Genomic DNA, 27,107 nt, shown 5'->3' with positions numbered 1-27,107 from the left:
ACTTAGCATAGATCTATTTTTGAAAGTTAATTTCTGCATAGACAGATAGCTTGAAATATTTATTTAAAAGCTGTGGAACATTTCCATCATTATTCAACATGCAAAGTCACTGCTGGAGAAACCATTCATTTACTTTTGGGTTATGAGAAATGCATTGGCGTGGTGAGCTGAGCCTTTCCCTGAGAATAGAAGCAGAAGATGGAAGATGGTTATCTGTTTTTTGTGACGGTTCTAGCTGCACGTTTCCTTGCCCAGGGGGTTAGATGTGAAGGGCAGGTGATGGGGTAGGCGGATCCTCTCCCTTGAGGACTCAATAATGTACCACAAGCTTGTCCTTAGAGCAAACAGATGGGGTCCCAAATGAGACATTGATTGAGAGAATAAGAATTGACTTAGACTGCAGGGTAAAATTGGATTAGTTGAAAAAGGTTGCCATATATTTCATATATTGTTTGGCCTTTTATTTATAGGACAGTACAGTGCAGACAGAATATATTAGTGTTGAAATGGAGAGTGACATCATATATGCAACTGAATATTATGCTTGCATATATTATTGGAGTTTATAGTCATAGTAGTGTTTTGTGTGACAAAAAAATCCTTGTAGTCTAAAAGTTGAAGTCTTTCTATTGTAAAGTACAGTTGTAATCAAAACCACTGTTTCTTTACCTTTGACCTTGCGAACTATGCTTCCAGCGGTGCCTCTAGGAACTTTTCGTGCCTCCGCTATCTATTTGTATCCTGTTCCTTGTTTGTCAAGGACGATGATAACTTCTCTTAACTTTTTGGACCGTTCTTTTGACTTAGCCATATTTCTAACATGCAGTCAAACATGACACTCAACAAACCTAGCTAATTCAGATATTTCATGTGTTCTAGCTCAAGCACACCTCGTGCAACTAATGAAGCCCTTGATTAGTTGCATCAGGTGTGCTTAAGACAACATCTGTTTAGCAGATTTGTGCTGTTGGATTCTATTCAGTGGGTTGAATAATTTTAAGACTGCAGAAGTCATTAAAAGTTGCATTTTCAGTTAAATTTGGGGAAACCACATTTGTTGTGTTGAGCTATTTCAATCAATTTTGTTTGATTTGTTCATTGCAAACAGCTGAAAGTCTGTACATTTTGCCAATAAACCTGATTTGCAATGGGGGTTGAATAATTTAGACTGGGAAAGGGCAGGAATTGATTTTGTCCATCAGAAATTGATTGGATCGTTGGATGTTTGTGGTTTGCTATCACTGTGATCTCGGTTGTCCTGCCCTCGCAGCAGTAAACGCGTCATCAGAGAAGAGATGTCGCTGCAAGAGGGAGGGGAAGATATTTAAATTAAAGAGGACCTATTATGCCCTTTTCATGCTTGAATGTTCAAAAAACACATTCTTCCCAGTCTGTCAGTAACGCTCTGTTTGTTTCCGGTCTCTATGAAGTCCCTCCTTCCAAAAAGCGCAGTGTGCTCTGATTGTTCGGCTGCGCCAGTGTGTTGTGATTGGTCAATCAATCAGCGCGCTTTGGAAATAGCTACGTTTAATAGCTAACCGGGCCCCGCCCCCTTTTTTTGCGTATGTCTTGGGCAGGAATAAAGGAATATTTTGACGTGTCCTTTCCCGGAAGAAAACTAAAGCCTACAATAATTTTTGTAACTAATTTTTCTTTTTCAAAAACATTGTTTAGTGCATTGTTAATATAAATAATATTTTAGTCTATTGTATTCAAATAATTGTGATTATTAACGTCATCATTATTGTTGAATTAGTTATTAGATTAACGGTTTCATACAATTTAAAATGCAAATGTTGTGTATTTTGTTGCATATCCATGTCTATATGATGACAATGGTCTCATACCATAACTGCAGCTGTTTGTAACAACACGTTCACTGCAGGCTATGTGAGCAGTAGCCAGGAGATTAATGCTTTTGGAATCTAATCCCAGATTGCCGTGGGTCAGGCAGGGCAGTTTCAGGCATCTGCTTGCACATCTGGATCACTGCACATCAGTCTGTATGTGAGCGTGTTGGTGTGTGTGTGTCTATTTATCTTGGGAATGGTTAGGTTCATATTGTGTTATACTGTATATTAAACCCCAGAAGGGATCATAAGTAATCCCTCACTCTGTGCTGTAGTCTCTGTGTATGTTACTAATATATGTGATTTCTGTATTTCTTTTCACACAGGTTGGTAAATTCTTTGGGGAAATAGATGGATCTGTTATGGCCCAGTTACTAAAATCTGGCTTGTATAAAAGGTAACTGGACCCTTCAAATACCATTTTGAAAGAAATTAAGGTTTTTATTCAGCAAGAATGCATCAAAAGTGACAGCCATTTTAGATTAGGGTCCAATTCTCAATATTAACAAACTATTAACTATGACTTTTGCCTCAATAAACTATGTGCTTTATAAGAACTAATAAACAGCCAATATCCTAGTAATATGCATGATAATAAGCAACTAGTTAATAGTGAGAATTTGGCTCTAAACTAAAGTGTTACCAAAATATCCACTTCAAATTAATTCTGTTCTTTTGAACCTTCTATATGTGAAAGAATCCTGAAAAGTATCAAGTTTTCACAAAAATATTAAGAAGCAAAAACTGTTTTCAACATTAATAATAATAAGAAATGCTTCATGAGCAGCAAATCAGCATATTAGTGTGATTTCTGAAGGATTATGTGACACTAAAATAGAAAACAGTTATTTTAAATTATAATGATATTTCATAATATTACTGTTTTTACTGTATTTTTGGTTAAAGAAATGTATATTTATGTATATAAATGTATATATATATTATTTTATTTTTTACATACATACATATATAAATTAAATAATTTCTTACATAGACTGAAGTGAACATTTCTGAGAGATTATGGGGGAAAATGGACTAAAATCATTACAATATTCATAGTGTTGCTTAATTTTAGATCCCAAGCTAAATGTATTGCTGATTTAATATAATAAAACATAACATAAAAATGGTTATTTTTTGGTGACTAATTCCTTTAAAGTCTGATGGGACTTTAAAAATGTGAACATGAGGAAATGCTCTTCTATATTGTTCTATAGGGTGACTCTGTATGACTACCAGGCCATGTGTAAGACCGTCCATCATCACACTAGTGGAGCTCGACCACTGCTCAGCGTATGTACACCTTAGCATCTATTAGAGAGAAACGTCTTTATAATGTAGTCTTTAATGTGCTGACACCACCTCTGTTCACCTCACAGCCTTTCTATGGTCTGCTGGCGATAATAAAGTGGTTCTTCTCACATTTCATGATGTAAGTGCTGTTTGAGGTTGTGCCACTAGAAGGAACAAGAGCTATTTTAATTCATTTGAAATATAACTTGATTTGCCAGTAGAAATTAATTCTCATATCTAAACTTTCAGGTTTCTGTTGGAGTTCAACATCTGCGGACTTTGGCATAACGACTATGTAGTGGATGGTAAGTTAAAAAGTTATTTTACAGTCCTGTTTTGCATGAACATACTACTGTATGTACTTATTTTAGTAATGACACTGAGTAATAACTAGGAACTAACCATGAACATACCCCTAAACCTTAACTTAGTTACCTTACATTACTCAGTACTTTTGTGAGTAAGTACAATGTAAGTACATTGGAAGTACACGTACTGTAAAATAAAGTGCAACCAAAGTTATGAAGGATGTAACAGTAAAACTGCTGAAATTGGGATCCCAATATAATCAAGAGGACTTGCGTCGTGTCATGATGTGCTTGTAGTTCACGGACACTTGAAATCCTCAAGCATATAAACATCATCTCCATCTCCATATTTTCGTATCATTTAATGTCATCTTATGTAGTGTCTGTCATTCTCCATTTCCATTGTTCATCCCTTTGCTGTGATTGTTTCTCATTGACGCTGTGCAGCTAAAGCTGGGTTTCATGCTGGTAAGTGTGCTGAGTGTGTACATGTCCTTCATCTAGTTTGAGCCTTTCTATAGCCAAGATTGGCTTAGAATGCCAACTTTGATCCTGAGATTGGAATTTGTAGGTAATGAAACGCCTTAGTCATCTGTAGTGCTTTTAGTATAGATCTAGGTTTTCTATGGTTTTCTAGACAAAATGTAAGTAGTAAGCTAGTCTGAAAGTTTAGGAGATTCTGATTTATTTTGCGAGAATGGGGAAGTAAGCATTTCAAATAGTTTCATCCAACATCCAACCAGAGGTTTTCAAACTTTTTAATGCCAACATCCACCAAATATGATGTGTGTGTGTGTCTATATATATATATATATATATATATATATACACACATGCACCTAAAGGATTATTAGGAACACCTGTTCAATTTCTCATTAATGCAATTATCTAATCAACCAATCACATGGCAGTTGCTTCAATGCATTTAGGGGTGTGGTCCTGGTCAAGACAATCTCCTGAACTCCAAACTGAATGTCAGAATGGGAAAGAAAGGTGATTTAAGCAATTTTGAGCGTGGCATGGTTGTTGGTGCCAGACGGGCCGGTCTGAGTATTTCACAATCTGCTCAGTTACTGGGATTTTCACGCACAACCATTTCTAGGGTTTACAAAGAATGGTGTGAAAAGGGAAAAACATCCAGTATGCGGCAGTCCTGTGGGCGAAAATGCCTTGTTGATGCTAGAGGTCAGAGGAGAATGGGCCGACTGATTCAAGCTGATAGAAGAGCAACTTTGACTGAAATAACCACTCGTTACAACCGAGGTATGCAGCAAAGCATTTGTGAAGCCACAACACGCACAACCTTGAGGCGGATGGGCTACAACAGCAGAAGACCCCACCGGGTACCACTCATCTCCACTACAAATAGGAAAAAGAGGCTACAATTTGCACAAGCTCACCAAAATTGGACAGTTGAAGACTGGAAAAATGTTGCCTGGTCTGATGAGTCTCGATTTCTGTTGAGACATTCAGATGGTAGAGTCAGAATTTGGCGTAAACAGAATGAGAACATGGATCCATCATGCCTTGTTACCACTGTGCAGGCTGGTGGTGGTGGTGTAATGGTGTGGGGGATGTTTTCTTGGCACACTTTAGGCCCCTTAGTGCCAACTGGGCATTGTTTAAATGCCACGGCCTACCTGAGCATTGTTTCTGACCATGTCCATCCCTTTATGACCACCATGTACCCATCCTCTGATGGCTACTTCCAGCAGGATAATGCACCATGTCACAAAGCTCGAATCATTTCAAATTGGTTTCTTGAACATGACAATGAGTTCACTGTACTAAAATGGCCCCCACAGTCACCAGATCTCAACCCAATAGAGCATCTTTGGGATGTGGTGGAACGGGAGCTTCGTGCCCTGGATGTGCATCCCACAAATCTCCATCAACTGCAAGATGCTATCCTATCAATATGGGCCAACATTTCTAAAGAATGCTTTCAGCACCTTGTTGAATCAATGCCACGTAGAATTAAGGCAGTTCTGAAGGCGAAAGGGGGTCAAACACAGTATTAGTATGGTGTTCTTAATAATCCTTTAGGTGAGTGTAAAGGGTAATTTAAAATTCTTATAATCACCAAATTTACTAATCTTACTATATTTTTCCACTTTCTAAAAATAAATAAATAAATATATATATATATATAATATTCCAATATTATTTTTAAAACCCCAGTTTAAAAACCTCTGGTCTACACACAGACTTCATGAAGTACTTATCTATCGGTTATAAGGAAAATCTTGTCTTCTCCAGCACACAAACAGAAGAAGGTGGAACTAATGCAGCCTTGTAACACAGAGTATCCCAGCTTCATGTATGACACGTCCATCAGAGAGACCAACAGCATCATCAAATGTGGCCGCTGTCAGAAGTAAGTCTATCAGTCTATCAGATTGTCCTCAGGTTGGTGGGTTTGTACCAGTAACAATTTGTCAATTCATCTCTGTTTCAGGATGTTTGTCCTACAGCAGGTTCCCAACAGCAACCTGGTCGTGCTGGTGATCCAGGCTGACTGCGACTGCTCCCGACAGTACGCCCCCATCACACTCATGCCCAAAGAAGTCAAATATATCCTTCCATGATGATTGCCTTGTCTTTGAAATGTTGTTTTGGTTCAACCTTGTTTGAAACTGAATTCTTCTTAACTTCTTTGAACATAATGCCACAGTTAAATGCAACAGGATGAAATCTCAGAAGATTCGCAGACGACCCGAGTCTTGTCACGCATACCATCCTCATGTAAGCCACCCTGTTCATACAGTTCATGAATGAGTCAGAATATATAGGCCTATAATATATAGTTGCAGATCTGGATTCCTCCATGACTGGCACAGATTTGCCAAATAAATGGTTTTCCGACAGTTGTATATATGTATTCCCCAAGTACAAATTACCATTTTATTGTATTGTGTTCTTGCAGGAAAATGCCAAGGATTGTGGTGGAGCATGCAGTATAGCAGTATCTCTCACACTGTACTTCATATGTCTGGCTATCTCATTGGCCCTCCGCTGAATAATTAAACATCCTTCTGCCATGACCGCTATCCCAAGGCACACCAAACAGGACACTTTTGATCATCAACTGTGGATCTCTAAGTTGAGGAATTCAACCAATAACAGGTTTACATAGAATTTATTACAATTTAAATGGATAGTTTACCCAAAAATGAAAGTCATACCGCTGTGGAACTACATGAAGAAGACTGATGATGACCGAAATTGAGTGAACTATCCCTTTAACATGCTTTATACACAGCAGTTCTGCCCCTACTGGACTCACTATGACACTGCGCAGATTATATTTTTCTCAGTGGGAGCGACAGCGAGAGATATAATCTTAGATTGTCTCGTGTGACTTGATGTTATACATCAGTTCTGCTATTCTCTTAATTTTTTTTAATAATATGTTTAGGAATACAATGAATGTTTTAAAGAAAATATAGAGCAGTCGCAGCTGTTTATCTTCACGATGGTTGCTACTTAACGTTTTTCATTGAACCATTTTCTGACACTCAGTAATGAAAAACAATCCATATGTTGTGTATGATGGATACAGTTTAATATTTTTTTTAATAACAAAATTATATATGTGTGTATTTTAGTATCTGTATGTTTATTGATACAAAACCAATAGTTTTTTAATATGGCTTGATAATGGTTTAACTGTTTTTACGTGAGTACAGAAAATAGCGAATGATGATGGACTTGGTGTTTGTGTGATTAAAAAGTACAGCAAGTGTGAATAATTTCTGAACTTAGAAATTTCTGAATTGTTTAACTTGTTTGTTTCTATACACACACATGCTAATTTACACAAGGGAAGTGACCTTAATAAGCCCATACATACATACATACATACATATAGATAGATATAGATACACATACACAATTTATTTTATTATTTAATATATAATAGATTAATAACACACATGAAACCACAATAAAGGCCAGAGACATTGTTTATTGAACACAGACTGTTCTGACAAATAAATATGACAATAAGAGCACTGATGTCCAATATATTCCCCCCCACTGAAGTGCCAATAACTTTAAAAAGGATGATTGATTCCTACCAATGTTACTGGTTTTAGACCATTTTAATTTTTTAGCGTGTTTGCCAACACTGAAAAATTAACCAACATTACTTTGCAGCTCAGAGTTGAATCGTATGAATATCCTTTATCCGAAGTACAAAGTGACAGAAAGCCTTCTTTTTTCCCCCATGGGACTCACAGGAATCGGATTCCAGCCCCAAACTGCACTCCATCACATATCCTGAGATACAAAACACATCAGCACATTATGTCATAAATTCTAAATAAGAGCAGAGAAATGCTAGTACATTAAAAGTGCATCACTTGTGCATTAGTGATTGATAGATTGTGTGTGAATGTCTGACTGTCTACCTGTCTCCGCTCTGGACACCCATGGGAATGCAATAGTTGAGCTCCAGACGAGCAATGTTCCCCAGACGCAACACAATGCCCGCTCCATAAGACCAGCGGATACACTCGGCCAGTTTGCTCAGGTGTGCCCTCGGCCCTTCCCCTAGTGGACGATTTAAAGTGCAGCAACAAATGTAAGTAAAAACAAAGCATGTTTCATGAAACAAAAGGAGGAAAATTTGCCCTTCACAGCATTATTCATCTTACCATAGTTGAGGTTACACAAGTTTCCGGCATTGAGGAAGAAATGTGTCCTGAAAAGGTCTCCAAATCCGCCTCGGCCTGGCCTGAATGGAAGAGGGGTGTACAGATGAACCCCCCCAGCCCAATACGCCTCTCCACCGAGGTAATCGCCTGTCACCAAAGTGAGAAAACAAACCTTACTCATGAATATATAGAGATATATATACCTTTTGTCAGGGTCAGAGTCATTTACCTTCACTCTGAGGGCCGATGCTGTACATGCTGAAGCCCCTCACGCTGGTCGGACCACCCAAATAGAACCTAAATACACCAAAACCACCATTACTTTGAGTGTTTGTGGGTCTTTTTTACCAATGACAGAGAGAATTTGCTAACCTGTCAGCAATGCAGGATGGTCTTTCTCCAAGGGGCAACAACATACCACCCCACAGAGAGGTAGAGAGCACCTATAAGAGACGAAAATCAAAGTGTTTAAAAAAAATCCAGTGTTGTTAAAGCTAAAAACATTTACATTGATTAAATTACTAAATTAGAAAACATGTTAATTGAAATAAAATAAATATTAACAAATATAAAATTATATATGTATAAAAAATTAATATTTTATTTTAGTTAGTTACCAAAGAAATTAACATTTCTTTTTTTCGTTTAATTAAGCCCTCTAAAAGTGTTTAAAACAACCAGAAAAAAACAGTGTTTTACCATTAACTACAACTACGACTAACAAAAACATTTACTTTATTTGAAATAATGTAAATGTTACATTTAAAGGGATAATTCACCCAAAAATGGTCCAAATCTGTATGTGTTCCTTACTTCTGTTAAACACAAATGAAGATAGAGTGAAGAGTATTGGTAATGAAACAGTTGACAGTAATCATTGACTTAAAAAAAATACTATGGAAGTCAATGGCTACCGTCAACTTTCTTCAAAACATCTTCATTTGTGTTTAACAGAAGAAAGAAACTCATAGAGGTTTAGAATAACATGAGGGTGAGTAAATGATGACAGAATTTTCATTTTTGGGTGAACTATCCCTTTAAACACAATCACAACCGAATAAAATGATAAAAACAACAAAATTACTCAAATAAAAATGGAAAATATAAAAATGAAAACTAATTCAAAATATTAAATACTATAAATACTAAATATTACTAAATACTATAGTATATTAATGATAATAAAAAGGTAAAATTACATTAAGTTAGTTGGCAAAAAATATTTCAAATTTTCCTTTGGTTTAGTACTAAAATTATTCAAACTAATACTAAAATAATCATTTAAATTCAAACAAAACCTAATAAAACACACAAAATTACTAAAATAAAATATAAAAATAAAAACTCATTCACAATATTACTGAATAATATAAATAATAAATATGTACTATAGTATATTAATGATGCTAAATTAACATGGCAACAAACAGACCAATAGTTATTTCCAAAGCATCTTACCGAGTCCCAGAAGAGAGTCTTGTTGAGCTGAATTTCAAAGTCTTCCTTCAGGAATCTGACATCTCCTCCAGTGTAACCTGCCAGTTCCTGACAGACCATAAAAAATAAGTAAACAATGACAGTATTTTCATTTTTGGATGAACTATTCCTTTCATTTACAAGGATAGCAAACAAACCTGGTTGATCTTCAGTAAGGCACCTTTTCTCGGAAGGATGGTAGAATTGCGTGTGTCGATGACCATTGCGTGCTGTGAGAAAAACATCATATTCAAAATCAGATATGAAATATCAGTGAGTGTAATAACAAAGCCAAGATATAGAGAAGACGCATACAGAGAGTGAGGACTTCAGGGAATGGCCACTCTCCTCCCTGACAGTGAAGGAGGCCGTACGGGCCAAACAACCCAGCTCTCGCCACACACCCTCCCATTTCAAAGTGTGATTTGTCCTCCAGATGGGGAACTGGGGATCATAGATCAAACAATGGACAATTCATAAATTAGATCGTTTCTTAAATATCTACTAAAACTTTTAAATCTACTCAAATTATATTACATAAAATAATATTGGTTTAAAGAGACATAGAAGCTTTGTAAATAAATAAATGATTAAAATGAAGTCCATTACACTGAACTCTGTGGAGACCCCTCGGTCCGTTTCTCTGAGTGAGCTCCATGGGAACTGCCCCGTGACTTTATACAAGTTAATGGAGAAGCTGAAAGAGTAAGAGAAAGAAATGTGCTTGACTTTAAAGTGCCCCTATTATGCTATTTTAATGGATCCTAATTTTGTTTTTGGAGATCTCCTACAATTGGTTTACATGAATCCAATACATATTATGAATTTTCTCATAATATACATTGCAGCAGAGTCAAAACAGTTCAGTCTCTAAACCCCTCTTTTCTGAGAGCCTACTCTGCTCTGATTGGTCAGATGGCTCAGTCTGTTGTGATTGGTCCACCACTTACAACGCGTGTAGGAAACAAAACTTCTATTACCATATCTGAATTTCAGCTCTGGAGGATTCCTCAGCACTTGTATATGAACAGTAACGATGGCGTCGGTTTTACCGTATCAATTAGAGCGAGTTCTCATCCTTTCAAAGTTCATCCAAAGTAGATTTGCCTTCACAGCGCAGAAAACAGCATCTTCTCAACATGTCGACAACTCGAACCAAACTCTTCCAGGCCTCGGCTACAACTCAAGTCAAAATAGACGTTGTAAACGTCTAATTTGTCTATTTCTTTGTCAAAATAGTCTTGAGGCAAGTCAAAATAGACGTTGTTCACGAGCAGCCAATGAAGACCTTAGGCTGGCATTATGCAAATTAGTTTCAAACCTACATAGGTTTGTGCAGGAAGTAAGATGACTCTAAATTACACACTACATGAAAGGTGATATCTGAAATCAGGGGAACTTTAATGACTAACTTAAATGACTAACTTGGCCAACATGACATTTCTAACAAAAGTAAATGTAATTGTAAACAGAAATACAATGCCGAGAAACATACTTCCGTTCAAAGTGTCCAGGCTGGGGCTTGAAGAATGACAGGCCATATGAGGTTTCCTTAGTACCATAAGAGAACTGAAAGGTCAGCTTCTCTGCACGGCCAAAAACATTGGGCAATTTCAAACCCAGCACCTGAGATGAGAACCAGAACAACACTCAGTTTTCAATAACCTCAGTTTTAAATTGTAGACACACAGCCAGCAGTGCTGATGCAGATTGTCAGTAGCTCACCATGCTTCCCTCGTTGTTCCCGACCATAGTGTTGTAACTTCCCGTCATTCTTCTCAGCTCTTTCACCTCAAATGTCACATCCAGTCCGTTAGGCAGCGCATCAGTACCTAATGTTTTAAGAGAAACTCAGACTATAATGCATCACTTTGCTTATTGGTTATTTACTATTGGTTGTTTGCATAATTGTTATACCTTCAGCAGTGTCAATGACAACTTCGACATGTCTGAATATCCCCAGACGCAAAAGTTTCTGTCTGGCCTCATGGGACTTCTTCATAACCTGTTACAAATTTGTAAATATAAACACAATTTTAAATATAGTTCAAATTTGAATATATATTATATATATATATATAATACTCACATCAATCAAGTTGTTGGCACGGAAAACATCTGCAATCTCATACGTTAAAAGGTCTTCCTTTGTTCTTCCGAGACCATCAATGTGTACATGTTGTACTACAACCTTAACAATTGAAAGATACATATGACACCCTGATATGAATCTACATTTTTGCATATGCAAACACTGGATAGACCAAACACATAAAGATCAATCTTACATCTTTATTTTCCAGAACTTCCTGTTTCTCCTCATGCTCTGGTTCCCCCAGGTCCATGTCATCTGCTTGAACCCCCAGTTCAGGTCCTTGCATAGGAAGGGGGTCCAGACTCTGGGTCAACAAATATGTAGCAGTGAGTTATAGTGTTACAGACCAAGAATTGTGCATATATAAAGGCAAGTATTGTGACAGCTATAGTTCGTCAAAGTCGATTGTAACATGATTCAGTGTGTAGTGAGAGTGACCGTTTATATGCGCAAAATTGATTTACTATCTTACTGACAATTAATATGAATAAATGTGTAGTACAAAACGTCATCCTGAACTCGGCCTGTCATTCAAAGACACTGTTCAGAGGTCATTGCTTTAGCTTTTCCGACAACTCTGGAGAAATGCGCTTACCCTGGCATGCACGCTCCCCATGTTTAAACAACTGTTTACATTCAAACGTCCCCAATGTGATTATAAACAGAGTTCAATGTAAAACAGGACAATCCGCGGTCTGACTCTGGCACACTACAATAAACTCCTGGCAGCCGCCATGACACTTGGTAACCACGCCCATCGGAAATGATGATTGGCTTAGGAGAACAGGACAACAACGTCATGTACGTCACTATTTTCCTTTAAAAAATATGACAAATTGCAGTTTATGTGACGATACAAATTCATCTGCACTGGTTATCCGTTGATATTGTCCATTTGAAAAAATGTTTTGTGATTTTTTTCGCTTTTGTAGTAGGTGGGGCCATTGTCAGACCATATCCATGGGAACAGCGGAGCGTCCTCGACTGTGGCTATAAAGTTTGACTGGTTGGCAACAAAAGTTGTCGTCTTTAGTTTGGACACCGATAGTCTAAATACGAATTTAACACAATAATGCGTCCGAGGTCAGCTGTGGAAAGTTGGGTTAGTATGAAGACATTTTACTTATATCATTTCTGGAAGAAAAATGGCTAAGTTGAACTAACGTTAACTTAACAAGGAAATAGGTTCTCTTATGAGGCTACTGGTCCTCAATAAAAGTTTAACTAAATACTTTCTAATTGTTTCAGGTAATTTAAAACCGTTGTACATTGAAGAATAACATTAGTATATATTGCAATATATATATATATAAAACGAAGATATCATAGGCGTCGATTTCGGGGGGGACGGGGGGGACGCGTACCCCCCAGATTTCGTCATGAGTCATTTTGTACCCACCACTTTTAACTTCCGTCCATATTAATTTGACTTTTGGTTCGATTTTTTTGACCGCTTTCAGTGGTTGTGAGGAGCAATATGAGAGAGAAATTTGGTAATCATTGTCTGACCCAACAAAAAAAACATTATAATATTCATTTTATTTTATTTTCCGTGTTCGCATTTATGAGGGAAAAAAACAACGTGCCAGTTTAGGTTACGGACCAGGGGTGCGTTCTCCGAAACTACCTTAACGCTACGTCGTTCTTAAGTTGTACCTTAAGAAGTACCTTATCGTTAATACGTGGTTTCCGAAACCTTCTTAGTTAAGTATACCTTCTGTAAGTCATACGTTCGTAAGGTTGGTCTGGAGCGCTCTTAGCTATACCTTATCGCTGCTGACGGTTCATACCGCTCGTGGCCACCACTACGCAAAAAGCTTTTTTACATCGCAGTTTAATTACACATAGAAAATTTTATATGAACATTTAATATAAAATCTGATTTAGTATTAAAATTACATTTTTACTTTACTTTAAAATTTTACACATAAAATACTTAAGTTGTTATAGCACACCCAGTGTATGGAAGTGTTTTCATTAATAACGTTTCCATACACTAATGGTTGTTAGCTTTTTTAATTACTATCCTAAGGCACATCAGCTGGCGAACCATTTGACAGAAAAGGCTTAGGAGTCTATATAAAGAAAGATGAGTTTACACAAACTTTATAGCTATGGCAGCAAGACAGCGAGTACTTGTTTTAAATCAAAGACGGCGCCGTCCGCGGAGCCAGTTAGTGTATGTCAACTACATGGCTGGTGGATAATCAGCATACGTTGTGGAGAACATTAACACACTTATGGCCGTGAGGGTTTGGGATTGCACACTTGCTAAATTATAAACACATACTCATATTTATTTCTGCATGTACATATTTCAATGAGCCCCGATAAATGCAGTTTGTACTATTTCTAAAACGTTTCTTTATAAAGAACATTGTTTTCTCAATACTTTACCTATACCGCTGTGAAGGAAAGAGCGCACAATCGATCATCGAGGCATCGATTTCAACCTATTCAGCACCTCCACCATGGACAGCGCCTGCTAAGGTCGAACTTAAGAAGGTTTACCTTAAGCAACATCCTAAGGTATAGTTCGGAGAACACACGTAGGAAATGTATACCTGTAGTTAAGGTGTACCTTTTGAGTCTTCGTAGCGCGCTAAGAGACAACGTTATCGGAGAACGCACCCCAGAGCGCTCTGAAAGCGCCACTAAAAGACTGCTTTAAAACTTTCACAGAGACCTCAAACAGAACAGCTGCCTTTCTTTAAAGTGAATTTCGTTTTGTATTAATTATATCTTAATTTTAATCAATGTTTCATGAACCAATGGATTTAATATATAAAAAGTAAATATAGCAGAATCATACGTGACGCATTGCTGCCACATACATATTATTTTTTCACCTCAATTATGTCTACTAACGAGATCTTATGTCGTTTTAAAATAACGATGCATTTTAATTGTTTATTAATGAACTAGTCTTTTCTAAATCAGTGTAGGCTGCCTGCATACATATCTCCACATCTCCGCTGTAATGTAGCCTAGATGCGCCTTTCATACGGACAGGATTACATAATCAGATGGTAGCTACCGTATTTGCTTTCGATTGGATTTTTTTTTCGTTGGTGGACATTTTTTTTAGTAACTTTATAGTTATATTTCTCATGTCTGTGAGGCTTGTCTATACACTGTTTGTCAGTTCATTTTTGAGGCGCGCTCCAATTCACAGAGATCATGAAAGCGCGCCCTGTTCGTTTTCTTTTATTTTACAAAGGCACCTTCGTTTTCTTTTATTTTACAAAGGCACACCGTTTTCTTGTTGTTGTGAGTTTACACAAATAAAAGTAGTTGCGACTGATGTATTATTATATTCTGTATGACCAGAAATTGAGTATTTTAAGTTGTTTCCACTGTTGATAGGAAAATGCGAGTGATGGCACCGGCGCCTCCATCCACATAGGCTATAGTGCGCGCTCCATACTCCGCACAAACACTTGGATATGCGCTTCATAATAGCAAACATTTATTTAGGTTAACGTTAGAGCGAGCGGCCATGCCAGACGGATAATCCTCTTCATGTTTAACTAATCAAATTCTGTTGCATTTTATTGCGCCAGTTTGAAAAGGGCGGCTGAAACACTTAGCCTATACAGATAAACGCCCAACGCTGGTGTTTTTCTTTAAACAAATTCGTTTAGGCTTTAAAATAAATATTGTTTATGGGCTAATTAATGCCACAATAATTTATTTATTTTATTTGTTTTGCATTGAATACCATTGCATATTTTCATTGAATGCATTGAATATTTGCTATGCCATCCTCCCATAGAAAGACACGTTAAGAGCCACCTATTTTCCTTATAATAAAGGGTTTCTACGAAAGGAAAACGCTTAATGTATAATTAAATGCATTGCGTTCATATTCTTTATCACTGAAGCTTTTTCTTTATTATAAGGGTGTATTATTCCATTAAAAAAGGGACTGTTTATAAGGTGACAATCCGTTATACATCTTGAAGATTTTTGTATTGTATTGTATCTTCTGTTATAAACACGAAGATTGACATTTCGTTAATTAAACAAAATAAGAACACAAGGTGTAAAAAATAAACAACTTAGGCTATGTTCTGTTAGATGTGTTTTGACTACTTTTTGTTTAATTATATCTCTATGAAGATATAGCCTATTAACAATCATTCATAATCATTACTTTTACGAAGTGGACGAGCGGAGCGGAATATTCAGAAATGCGCTCTCCACTCACGAGCTCTGATCGGATTCGGAACAAACCCGAACCTCACTGTCTGCTGAACTTGCGCAGAAACATCAAAATATAACCAGCTTTTTAAAATGTTTTTTTTAAAACTAAACACTATTTTAGCACAAATTATGAGCTCATTGGCGATTTTTTTATAATTATTGACAAAATTAGAATATAGTAAAAGTTTTTTTTTTTTTTTTTTTTTGGGTGGGCCTGTTGAAAAGTGGGGCCGTGCCTGAGCTACAGGACATCGTCTTCCAAAACATAACTGCGCGAAAGAGAGAAAAAAAATGAATGCGTCATTGTACCCAGCACTTCTGAAAATGCACTTCCGAATGCGTCTCTGTCCCCAGCACATTTCAAACCAAACTGACGCCCATGGAAGATATATAAAAACGAATATATATTAAAAACAAGGACATTTAAAAAAAAAAAGAAGGAAACAAAAGCTGCAGTAAAAAAAAAAGCTTTACCACTAGGGATGTAATGATACCCTCATCTCACTATTCGATACATATCACGATACTGAACTCACGATACAATATTATTGCGATACTCCAAGACATATGGTAAAAGGTTAACAAAAAATGATCTGTTGAATAAAATGCTATATTTGGTATTACATTGGGTGTGGAAATGAATAGGCTTGGACTTGGTGCTTGCCTAATGCACAAGACAATGTTAACTAACTAAATAAAAATAAATAATAAATAAAAATATCCATGATTCTGAAGCTGAAAATCCAGAATTATTTTAGACGATATTCAACACAAAACATGTCGCATTTTTGTATTGCGATATGTTGTGACACGAAATGTTATTTTGGTTATATTCAGGTGTTACAGTCAGCAGAGAGGCCTCAGATATCTGGCCATATAGATCTGAGGCCTGTAACACAAGGGCTCACCATCATCCCTAGAGATAAGAGTTCGTCTCGAACTTCCACAGGAGAATTCCCAAGGAGAAACACTCTCAAATCTGACTCTGGTAGGGTTTATGCTGTTTATTTAGTTGGTTTTAGTGTGTATTATCTGGGTAATGATGGAAAAGCATTTTGTTGAATGCATAACTTTGTCTTTTTTACAGCCTCTTCTGTGCAGTCAGTGGCAGATGACAATCTTTCTTTGGTGGACATTGAGAACTTACTCTTGGAGAGACTCAAGGACAGAAAACATGACTTGAAGGTTGCTTTTGAAGCCTTTGACCAAGAAGGGAACAAAACTGTCACCAAAGGAGAGTTCAGACGTGTCATTGAGGGCTTTCTGGTTCCGCTCACTGAGTCTCAGTTTGAGGGTCTGTTGGCTGAGGTGTGTTCATTTAGTCACCACTTTCAGACAGTGCACTTATTGTTATTTTGTGGTACCAAGGCAGCGATTTTCATCTTAAATGTAAAATTCTCACTTATTTTAACTTACATTAAAATATTTATATTAGCTTGACTTCAGAGACAATGGAACAATTCCCTATATGGAGTTTCTCAGAAGATACGGCAAGGTTTCATCTACTGTGGGCAGGTAATTTATGCTTTTGTGGATAATTTCTCTCTTGTTTTTTTTTTAAAGTCTCCTATGCCCTCCAAAGCTGCATTTATTTGATCAAAAATACAGTAAAAAAGTTTTTTTACAGTGTCACATGATCCTTCAAAAATCATTCTAAAATGCTGATTTGATGCTCAAATAACATTTGTGTATTATTATCAATGAGTTTTGAACCTGATATTTTTTTCAGGATTCTTTAATGAACAGAAAGTTCAAAAGAACAGCATTTATTTGAAATAGAAATCTTTTGTAACAATATAAATGTATTTACTGTCACTTTTGACCAATTTAGTGTGTCCTTGCTAAATAAAGGTATTAATTTCTTACTTAAAAAAAAAAAAAAACCTGACACAAAACTTTTAAATGGTAGTGTATAATATGTCTTTATACATACAATATCTCTTAACAGAATCCCATCCAGGAGTGGGAGTTACAGAAACTTGTCACTTGGAGAACTACAGTGTCGTCTGAAAAATAAGGTGTGGGTGATAAGGTATGAATTTGATTTAAATATTTGTCTGGAGATGCTAGTGTAATATCCATGATTCTCATCATTTCAGATCGGAGGCAATTTGAAAAACATCACCAGGGCTTTTCGGCTGTTTGACTTCAACAGTGATGGACAGATACAGCAACATGAGCTGCGTAAAGTGCTAGAAGGATACTGCTTTCCCATGAGTCAGCTGGAATTCCACAGGTCCTGGTTTTTCCGTTTAATGGAACTCTCTTGATGTGTTAGCCTATTGTTTTTTCCCAGAATGCTAAGTGTTTTGTGTCTATGTCTTTCCTTCAGACTATGGTCACATTACAGCGTGAATAATGCTGACACAATATCTTACAAGGAGTTTCTTGAGCAGCTTGGTGTTGACTGTAAAAACTATAGAAAAATTGCACCAGATTCTATACAACTGGGTACCGTTATTCAAAATAAATTATGTAATATAAAAGTGACAATAATAAAATAATGATTCATTCAAATGTATGCTTAGATTTATGCAATTGTTTTTCTTATTTGTTTTCAGCACTGAATTGGGAAGCTGTCAGTCGCAATACAACAAGACCTAAAAGTAAGATAAGCGTAAGAGGTTTTTCAGGCAAATCCAGGGACACCTTGGATGAAGCCCAGACCAGGTTTTTGAGTAAAGTGAGTATAACGGATTTTTTTTCCATCTCATATATATGTGAGCATTTAATTAAAATCAGTTTTCTACTTTGATTGCAATTTACAGATCAAGAAAAAGTATAGCCTTGTTGAAAAAGCTCTGCAGGCATTTGACATCACAGACAGTGGGTTTGTCTCCCAAGAGAATCTCAGATCTGTCCTCAGTAATTTCCTCTTTCCCATGGATGATATTATATTCAGAGAGTTATTAAACAGGTATTAGAATTTAACATGTTGTTTATGTATTTACCTGATTGCAGTTCTTAAATTCATGTAGTGATCATTTACTGTCACAGATTTGGAGTGAGCAACACAGAGCCTGTGCAATGGAGAATATTTCTTGGATTGTTCAAAGATGACATAACTGCACAGTAAGTTGGCCATACAGTTATTGTTTGGGTCCTATAAATTAATATTATTTACAACACACTACTGCAATATGTTGAAATATAAAAATATTTATATATATATATAGTTTTGATTACACAAATATACATATAGTTTTGATTACATAAATATTTTGTACTGTCTCAGGAAAGATTCTGCTTCAGCAACTCCAGGATCATGCAGTATTGAAGCAATTCTACCAAGATTACGTCAACATCTTAATCAGCTTCACCTGACAGAAGCCTTTCAGGACTTTGATACAGTATGTTTTGTGATTCAGAAATAATCTAATTGTGCACTTTAAATCACAACTATTCATAATAATGACATTTTTTTCTGCAGAACAGAACAGGTTTTATCAGTAGAGATGAACTATACAGGGCCCTGGAGAGTCTGAATTTGCATCTGACCGATAAGCAGTTCACAGCTCTTGTTGATGTCTTGGATGTGGAACATACAGATGTCATAAATTACCAACAATTCCTGGACATCCTCCATCACCAAAGGCCAATCGAGGTATTATAACATTTCATTGACATTATTTTTTAGGACAATTAAGCTCAATTTAATTCACCCAATTCTCATTACTGCAATATATATATATATGAAAATATTAAAACAATATAAATACATTTTATAAATATAAAAATGATAACTTTGCAAAAATACAAAAAATATTCCCTTTCTGATTACTGTAACATAAAAAATTAAGATGCAATTAAAAAAAAAACTCCCTTAGATTATTTTAAATAAATTATAAAAACATCATTGCAAAATATTTTACTGCAATGCAGTAAAACGTTATATTACAATGAGAATCATTACAAAATATTAAGAGAGGCATTACTGTAATGCAGATTGGTGGGTACAGTGGCTCCTAATATGTCCTAAAAAGTGTCCAAATTAGTAAATTTGTTTTTCTTTATGCAAAATATAATTTCATATTATTTTTCTTAAAAGAGTTTTGCCAGATTCTCCCATATAGAGGTTATTCGCACATTTAAAATTAATCTAAAAATAACCCTGTTCTCTGCATTAATTCCAGCAGACACCAAAGCTCAATAAAAAGGCTCCAGCATGGGTAAACACATTGCCTTCCACATTAACAACAACATGGAAAGCAGTAAGTAACCTGCAAAGTAACTTTACAGTATTTTTTTTTATATTTTTTGTGTATAAAGCTGGCTTATTCACCACTAGGATATCTAAGAATGATAAAATGAATCACTTGCCAATACTAGTTCTTTTACATACATGATTTCTACAGGTTGAAGGGATTTTGAAGGAGAAGCTCTCTGAGAACCATGACATGTTGATCGAATCTATCACCAACACAACCCAAAACCAGAGTGACATCATCCCACCAGAAGACCTTAGGAGATTGATCCAACAATACGGACTACCACTGTCTGAATCCCACTTCAGCAAGTGAGTCTCTCTTTTCTACCCTCAGCCTTACCTCTGGATACTGACTAATTTTCTCTATTTGCTGTCAAGGCTCTGTGAACCATTTTTGGAGGGTGGAGGTGTGAACTACAAGCTGTTTTTGACAAGCTTGGGTGTTCCAGAGAAGAATGAGGGCATCAGTATCAGTAAGAGGTCTGTATAGTCAATGAACATGAGAAATGATATGCATGCAACACCCTGTCCTGATGAGGAATCACATATGATCATTCTTTTTTAAATATACTACAGGAACGAAAATGAACATGAAGCCTGCACGTTGAACATAAAAGCACAAGCAGTAAAAAATGTTGTCCTGAGGAAACTCAAGGACAGGTTTCAGAGGTGTGGGATGACCCTTCAGGACTATCTGATGTCCACCAGGAAAAGCTCAACAGCAGCGCTCACTCTGAGACATTTCTGTAAGGTATGGCCTGAGATCTCGCTCGCACTTTTTGCTTATATTTTGGTTAAACTCATTACAGGTACTATAATTCTGATAGCAACATTCATGCAATATCTGAAACAATGGGTTCTTTACATTGATTCATGTCACTCTTGATTTTAGATTCTGGATGATTGTGGTATTTTACTGAAGGGACCCCAGTTTCAGATGCTTATTGAGTCTCTTGGTTTTAATTTGGGTCCGATTTCTGTTACTGACTTTGTGGCCAAATTTGAAGGTTTGATATTTCACAACACACAAACTGTTTTCTTAACACAAACATATGGCACAAACTGGTCAAATATCATTTTTCTCATTTCTTTTCACCACAGAAATAACAATACCAGAAAAGGACAAAGATAGACGGACAAAAAATTTGCAAACTTCCACACTTTTGACTGCAGAGGATTGTCTAGGTCAGCTCGAAATGAGGATCAAGGAATATCATGGGGTATCAAAGCAACAGATCATTCTACTTATTTACTTAAATATTATATTTTTTACTTATAAAGTAAAATAATTGTAAAGCGCACACATACAGTATATGTACATATATATGTATACATGTAATGCAGTGAATTTCATAAAAAAAAGTGTAAATACATTTTAGGCCACACTCTTTCTCATTTTAGGCTAAGTACTTAAAAACTACACTATTTAAGTTGTGGCAGAATATGTCCCACTGCTCAAGACATTTTTACCTCTTTTTTGTTTGCAGGATGCTCTGACCGCTTTCCGTCTCATGGACAAGAACCGAGATGGTATAGTTAATCAGAATGACTTCAGCACTCTGTTTGACAGCCTGATGTTTGTAACCCAAGAGCGAGAGTATCGGAGATTGCTCGAACTGTTGGGCCTTACGCCTGGTGCCACACTCAACTACACTGATTTCCACAACAAAGTCCTCTCTAGTGGCAAGATGAAATCACATCAAAATGATAACACCTTGTACGAGCCTTTTACTTCTCTGGAATTAATCGTTATGTTTATCTTAGATGTTTTTGTAAAGCTAACAGCTCAGAATTCATGTTTTTCAGACGAAATGGGTGTCTTGATAATGCATGTGACCAAGTTCATGACTATCTAGCAGCCGTTGCACACAAAAGACCTTCAGAGCTCTCAAAGGTAATCTCCATCCTGTCCTGCTTACTGAAAGGGCACTTTTTGGTAGTGATGCACGATTTTGAAACTCTGCTTCATGAAGCTTTGAAACCTTTACGAATCTTTTGTTTCAAATCAGTGGGTTGGAGCGTGTATCAAACTGCCAAAGTCATGTGATTTCAGTAAACGAGGCTTCGTTTCATCATAACGGTTTGGAAATGTTTGGGGGGGGGGCGATCTGTGTGAACCAATGAATCATGTGCATGTTCCCCAGCAGCAAACCATTGAACAAGTGTCTATGGGTTTTACCTGATCTCTGATCAGTTTTAACATTTTTAGACATTTTAATTAGACATTAGTATAATTAAAAGGAATCATAGTAGTTAATAGTCTCTTATTGGCCTGTTTAGCTGAGCAATGGAACAAACAAAACAAGCCCTTGAAATACTTACTAAAGAACACTTACATTACACAGACTTCATTTTTAATCTTATAGGATGATTAGTTAATTGCATTTGATAGATTTTACTTTCAATTAAACTTTCAAATTACTTAAAATTTTTGTTGCATTTACACTGTTCTGACCAGCAGGGGTCACCAGCATGTGACGCTTTGGTGCTATATGGCAGCTGTCTTGGACGTACACATACACCTAGTGGCCTGTATATAGCATTATACAAAAATATATAATTCGATTACCAATGTGTAGAAAGTGTAGAAATCAGTATAGAAATGCATTATTAGCAGTCAGCCATGGTTACAGCAAGATGTGTTTATTTTTAGCAAGATAAACTGAGCAGTATTTGACTGATCATGTGAACTCAAAATGGCGGCTCCCGCGAGGAGACCCCTCCATGTATTAATGGAGGTAAAAATGAATGAGTGCTCTTTTAAACTAAACTTTACACTTAATAATTGTGTTGACAGGTCTTTTGCCAGTTGGGTGACGATGGTGAAAGCATCATGACCAAAAATGATCTAAAGCAGATGCTTTTTAAATACTTCATGCCTATCACACCAAATGAGTTTGAAAAACTCTGGTGCAGGTAAGCACCTTCATTTTGTTTACATTATATTTCACTTTAATGTGTGTATGAGTTCCTCAATGCATTTAACAGCTGATCCAGAATCAGTATTAGCATGGCATGCACTAAAATACATAAATGACAAAATTCAAAAATTTTAGATGTCTGAAATCTGCTGTAAATAAAGCTAAAAAACTCTCATACAGATATGATGAGGAGGGGAAGGGCTTCCTCACTCAGACAGAGTTTTTAAGAAGGCTTAAAGCCACATCAGAGGAAGACAGTCAGTCGGACGCTTTACAGGAACAGCCCACAGAAAGGGTGATCTCCACAACACCTGATCTAGAGGTTATACTACATAATCTTAGGTGAGAATGGTCTCTCTTAAAATGACAAACGTAATGGCGGATGAAAACACTCTCCTCACACATTGTGTTACATGAATCTATCTGTGTTTGAAGGAAGTGGATCGGGAGTGACTTTGAGAGTGTGAGCAGAAGCCTTGTGGTTCTGGATAAAAACAAAGATGGTTACGTGACTGTGACAGACTTGCTCTCTCTCCTGCACAGAAATGGCTTTCAACTAACAGAAACACAGCTCACATGTCTACTGAACCTGTAACCCTCCATTACAGACATGTTCATTTACTCAAAATGTGATAAGTGTTGTCAGCCACTGCATTCTTCTTCTTCTGTTCTCTTGATTTTACAGCCTTGGCTTTGATGCTTGTCTGAAGGAGCTGCCTTACCTTGATTTCCTAAAACATCTCACTGGACCTCCAGTCTCGAGTGGGACTGCAGTTGACCCTCCTCAAACTACGGGTTCTCCAGAACCAGTGGAGGATGTTGAGGAGCTGAGCCCAGACAGAGCCGTACATAGAGTCAAGGAGCTGATTACTGCTTCCTCAGATACTCTCTACAAGGTACAGACTATTTATAAAATACATTAATACTGCAAGAGATGTTTTAACTTAAAAAATTCTGCAAAAAAACAAATTCTGTGTTTTGCTTTTCTAGGCCTTCTCTGCATTTGATAAGACTGGAGATGGTATGATACCGCAAACAGAGTTTCGGCAAGTGCTGGACCATTTCTGCATGCGTCTCTCAGATGTACAGTTCAGGAGGTTGCTGTCTGATATGAGACTGAGTGAAGGAGAGGAGATTATGGTTGACTGGAAGAATTTCCTCCAAGTCTTCAACCTCCACACTCAAGAGGTCAGAAATTGTTTTTTATGGTCGAGTTTTTACTTTTTGCACACTATCAAATCACCATAATGTAGAACGATCTTAGTTGCATATGGTGTATATTAAAATTGCTATTCCTTAAATCTAACAGACAGCAGATGAATGGCTGAAGAAAATCCACAAGATGCGTTTTCCTAATCAGACCCGACCTTTAGTCATCTCTGACATTTTAAGACGGATACAGGAGGTTGTGTCGGCCCGCATTTACACTATAACAAAGGAGATGGTAGACCTCGACTATGCCAATATAAACACAATATCCAAAATGGACTTTAAGACCATTTGTGATCGTCACTTCATGAGGCTTACCGACGACCAGGTAATTTCCAGTACACTCTCAAATACTATAAAGGTTTGAAGTACACTACAAGTGCACATTCAATGCATTTAAGTGCACGCGTTCCACAGCAATGCCATAGAAGAACCATTTTGGGTTTCATTCAGTGAAAAGTTCTTTGAACTAAGTGTGAAGAACATTTAAAAAAATCTTTTTGCAATGGAAAGGTTCTTCATGGAACCATAGCTGCCAATAAAGAACCTTTATTTAAGAGTGTACCACATGAACATCTTTAATAGTTCCTTTAATTGCTTGAAACACAATCAACTCTTTCAGTTTCAAAGCCTGTGGAAAATGCTACCAGTTAATGGCTTTGGAAACCTGCAATATCGAGAGTTCCTGAAAAAGTTCGGTGGAGAACAGAAAGGCCTGGAAAAGGTTGCTAAATCATTACAAGGTTCAGCAAGATCAACACTGGAGAGACCAGCATCCCTCAGACGCCCCAAAACAGCACCTTGCACCTTTACACACTCGATGGTACAGTGCATTACTTGCTTCATTTGCTGATATTGGTTGTTTCAAGTGTCTCCAGTGTCATTTGTATCTCGCAGCCGTCAGTCTCAGAGCGGCCTCAGAGGCCCTCCACGGCGGGCAGAAGGTCCACGCCACTGCTGAACTGTGAGGATGTGGAGATGAAGGTGCGTTCCAGGATCCAGGACTGTTGGAGGCACATCCAGAGGAGATGCAGGCAGGCGGACCCTGACAGAACAGGGGAGATAGATGTGGATATATTCCTAGGTACATGTTTGAGGCCTGATTTCTTTCCATTTATCAGTCACTGCACATTTCAACCATAAAATACAGGGTTCCCACAGTCATAAAAAACATTTTGCAGATAGCTCTGAATGATTTATTATTGAATTATAATGATTTTATATAAATAAGATAAGGTCTTTTTTTAATAGAACTAACTTTTATATATGCCTAAAATGTCATAATATATATAACATTTCATATATTATATATAATTTGTATAATTATTATACAATTATTATTTTTAATCAACTGAAAAATCATGGTAAAGTCATGGAATTATTTCATTTTCCTAAATTCTATTTTTTATCAGTGAATCCGTCTGAATTAAAAATAATTTTTATATAATATAATATAACAATATACAATTATATATATATATATATATATATATATATATATTCATTCATATATATGAATATATGAATGAATAAATAAATGCATTTAAAATAATTTTCCTAAATGATTTATTAGCAAATACATTTTTTATATAATTATAAATAACATAAAATAAGTTGTATTGGGAATATATCATTTTTATGTATTTTGATTGATATAAAATTATATCATTTTTATTTTATCATTTATAATATTTTATAATCAATTGATTTTATAATCATATATATATATATATTATAATACACTTATATATGCATACACTTTTTTAATATATATAATTTAATTAGGCTACTATAAAAATTAACTTGTCAAAAAGTGCAGGACCACTAATAATAATAAATGGCAAATGACAATGGAAACATTGTCATATATTGTCACAGTGTTGTTTGGAAATGGTGAATTTGAACTGATGTTTTGCAGAGATACTCCAGGGCCTCAATATTGAGCTGAGTCCACCTGAGTTTGAGCAGCTGGCTGTCAAATATGACATCAAAAACAGCGGACGTCTCTCTTACCTGGACTTCCTACGGCACTTTGTGCTCATGTTCAGCCCTCAGGTCAACACTTCATCCAACAGACTCAGACTGCAGCTCCCCAGGACACCAGTGAGTTCACTGCAATTACAGCACGTCTTGAACGGTTATATGCCAGTATAGTTCATCCAGCATTTTCTGACTTCCTCCTTTAGATGAGTCCCGGTCCACTCAGTGGTCAGTGTGTTGAAGCCATGCTGAGAATTTCCAGGCCTATCCAGCTCGTCTGGAAACAGATGAGGCAAAAATTCACCTCCTTTGACAAAGAACGCACTGGAAAGATCTCTCTTCAGGACTTTAGAAAGGTACAAGGCACTATTTTATACTTAAAAAAAACGTTTCAGTCCACGTCCTGTATTTAATCATGCAATTTTTTGGATTAATCTTTTTTAGGTTCTGAGACAGTACAGCGTGAATCTGTCAGAGGAAGAATTCTTTCATTTCACATCTTTTTTTGACAGTAACCTCTCAGGGAGGATTTCATACAATGATTTTCTGCGCATTTTCCTAAAATGAGCGCAGTTTCCCTTGTTTATAAGTTTTGAGTGTCATATTGCACTGCTTTAGCTGCACCGATGTCACAAATGGTTTCATAAATAAAATAAACAGATTATTGTGATCCTTTATTTCTGATGTTTTTATTCATATAGCAAGATAATATAATCATAATATATGATGATTTTTTTTGTGTATTTTTAATAAAACAATTATAAATGTTATATTTGATTTTTTTTTTTTAAAGTGCTTAAAAAACAAATTGCATTCAAAGATCACTAAAGTTTTGACAAGAAAATCACTGCAATGTCCTCACCACATGTTGTTTTCCCTGTGATTGCAACACTCTGTTTCGCAA

At 36.4% G+C, this 27,107-nt stretch overlaps 3 protein-coding genes across 4 annotated transcripts in view; 2 read left to right on the top strand and 1 right to left on the bottom strand.

Moving 5' to 3' along the window:
- The window catches only part of cacna2d4b (calcium channel, voltage-dependent, alpha 2/delta subunit 4b), a 34,503-nt gene extending 27,305 nt beyond the window's left edge, over positions 1-7,198 (top strand). The window contains exons 31-39 of one of the 2 annotated variants that reach the window (XM_084397210.1): positions 2,177-2,247; positions 3,068-3,143; positions 3,230-3,282; positions 3,393-3,448; positions 3,899-3,919; positions 5,711-5,828; positions 5,910-6,028; positions 6,117-6,196; positions 6,378-7,198. In XM_084397210.1, the coding sequence (XP_084253336.1) occupies positions 2,177-2,247; positions 3,068-3,143; positions 3,230-3,282; positions 3,393-3,448; positions 3,899-3,919; positions 5,711-5,828; positions 5,910-6,028; positions 6,117-6,196; positions 6,378-6,470 (687 nt within the window). In that variant the 3' untranslated portion in view covers positions 6,471-7,198. Of the gene's footprint in view, positions 1-2,176; positions 2,248-3,067; positions 3,144-3,229; positions 3,283-3,392; positions 3,449-3,898; positions 3,920-5,690; positions 5,829-5,909; positions 6,029-6,116; positions 6,197-6,377 lie in introns of those variants that run through there. The other variant, XR_014626007.1, reaches the window with a different exon arrangement.
- A 200-nt stretch (positions 7,199-7,398) lies between these two features.
- samm50 (SAMM50 sorting and assembly machinery component) lies at positions 7,399-12,445 on the bottom strand. The gene is made up of 15 exons (XM_084397211.1): positions 12,276-12,445; positions 11,874-11,984; positions 11,675-11,776; positions 11,503-11,590; positions 11,311-11,417; positions 11,081-11,211; positions 10,195-10,282; positions 9,901-10,029; positions 9,744-9,815; positions 9,568-9,654; positions 8,482-8,552; positions 8,339-8,406; positions 8,110-8,256; positions 7,864-8,005; positions 7,399-7,732 (listed from the first exon to the last, which is right to left on the bottom strand). The coding sequence occupies exons 1-15, from the start codon at positions 12,294-12,296 to the stop codon at positions 7,687-7,689; spliced, it is 1,410 nt and encodes a 469-aa protein (XP_084253337.1). The 5' UTR covers positions 12,297-12,445; the 3' UTR covers positions 7,399-7,686.
- Positions 12,446-12,618: 173 nt separating this feature from the next.
- efcab6 (EF-hand calcium binding domain 6) lies at positions 12,619-26,879 on the top strand. The gene is made up of 31 exons (XM_084396983.1): positions 12,619-12,782; positions 16,724-16,874; positions 16,974-17,194; positions 17,322-17,401; positions 17,835-17,904; positions 17,986-18,122; positions 18,219-18,337; positions 18,448-18,569; positions 18,655-18,803; positions 18,884-18,958; positions 19,122-19,236; positions 19,317-19,490; positions 20,020-20,097; positions 20,242-20,402; positions 20,472-20,573; positions 20,670-20,844; positions 20,986-21,100; positions 21,195-21,313; positions 21,581-21,810; positions 21,900-21,987; positions 22,891-23,009; positions 23,195-23,356; positions 23,450-23,605; positions 23,700-23,910; positions 24,005-24,202; positions 24,324-24,551; positions 24,846-25,046; positions 25,121-25,307; positions 26,142-26,326; positions 26,410-26,559; positions 26,648-26,879. The coding sequence occupies exons 1-31, from the start codon at positions 12,753-12,755 to the stop codon at positions 26,768-26,770; spliced, it is 4,431 nt and encodes a 1,476-aa protein (XP_084253109.1). The 5' UTR covers positions 12,619-12,752; the 3' UTR covers positions 26,771-26,879.
- Positions 26,880-27,107: the final 228 nt, after the last annotated feature.

Source organism: Rutilus rutilus (genome assembly GCF_951802725.1).
Source record: "Rutilus rutilus genome assembly, chromosome: 23".
NCBI lineage: Eukaryota > Metazoa > Chordata > Actinopteri > Cypriniformes > Leuciscidae > Rutilus > Rutilus rutilus.
This window is presented reverse-complemented; position numbering and strand designations above follow the sequence as displayed.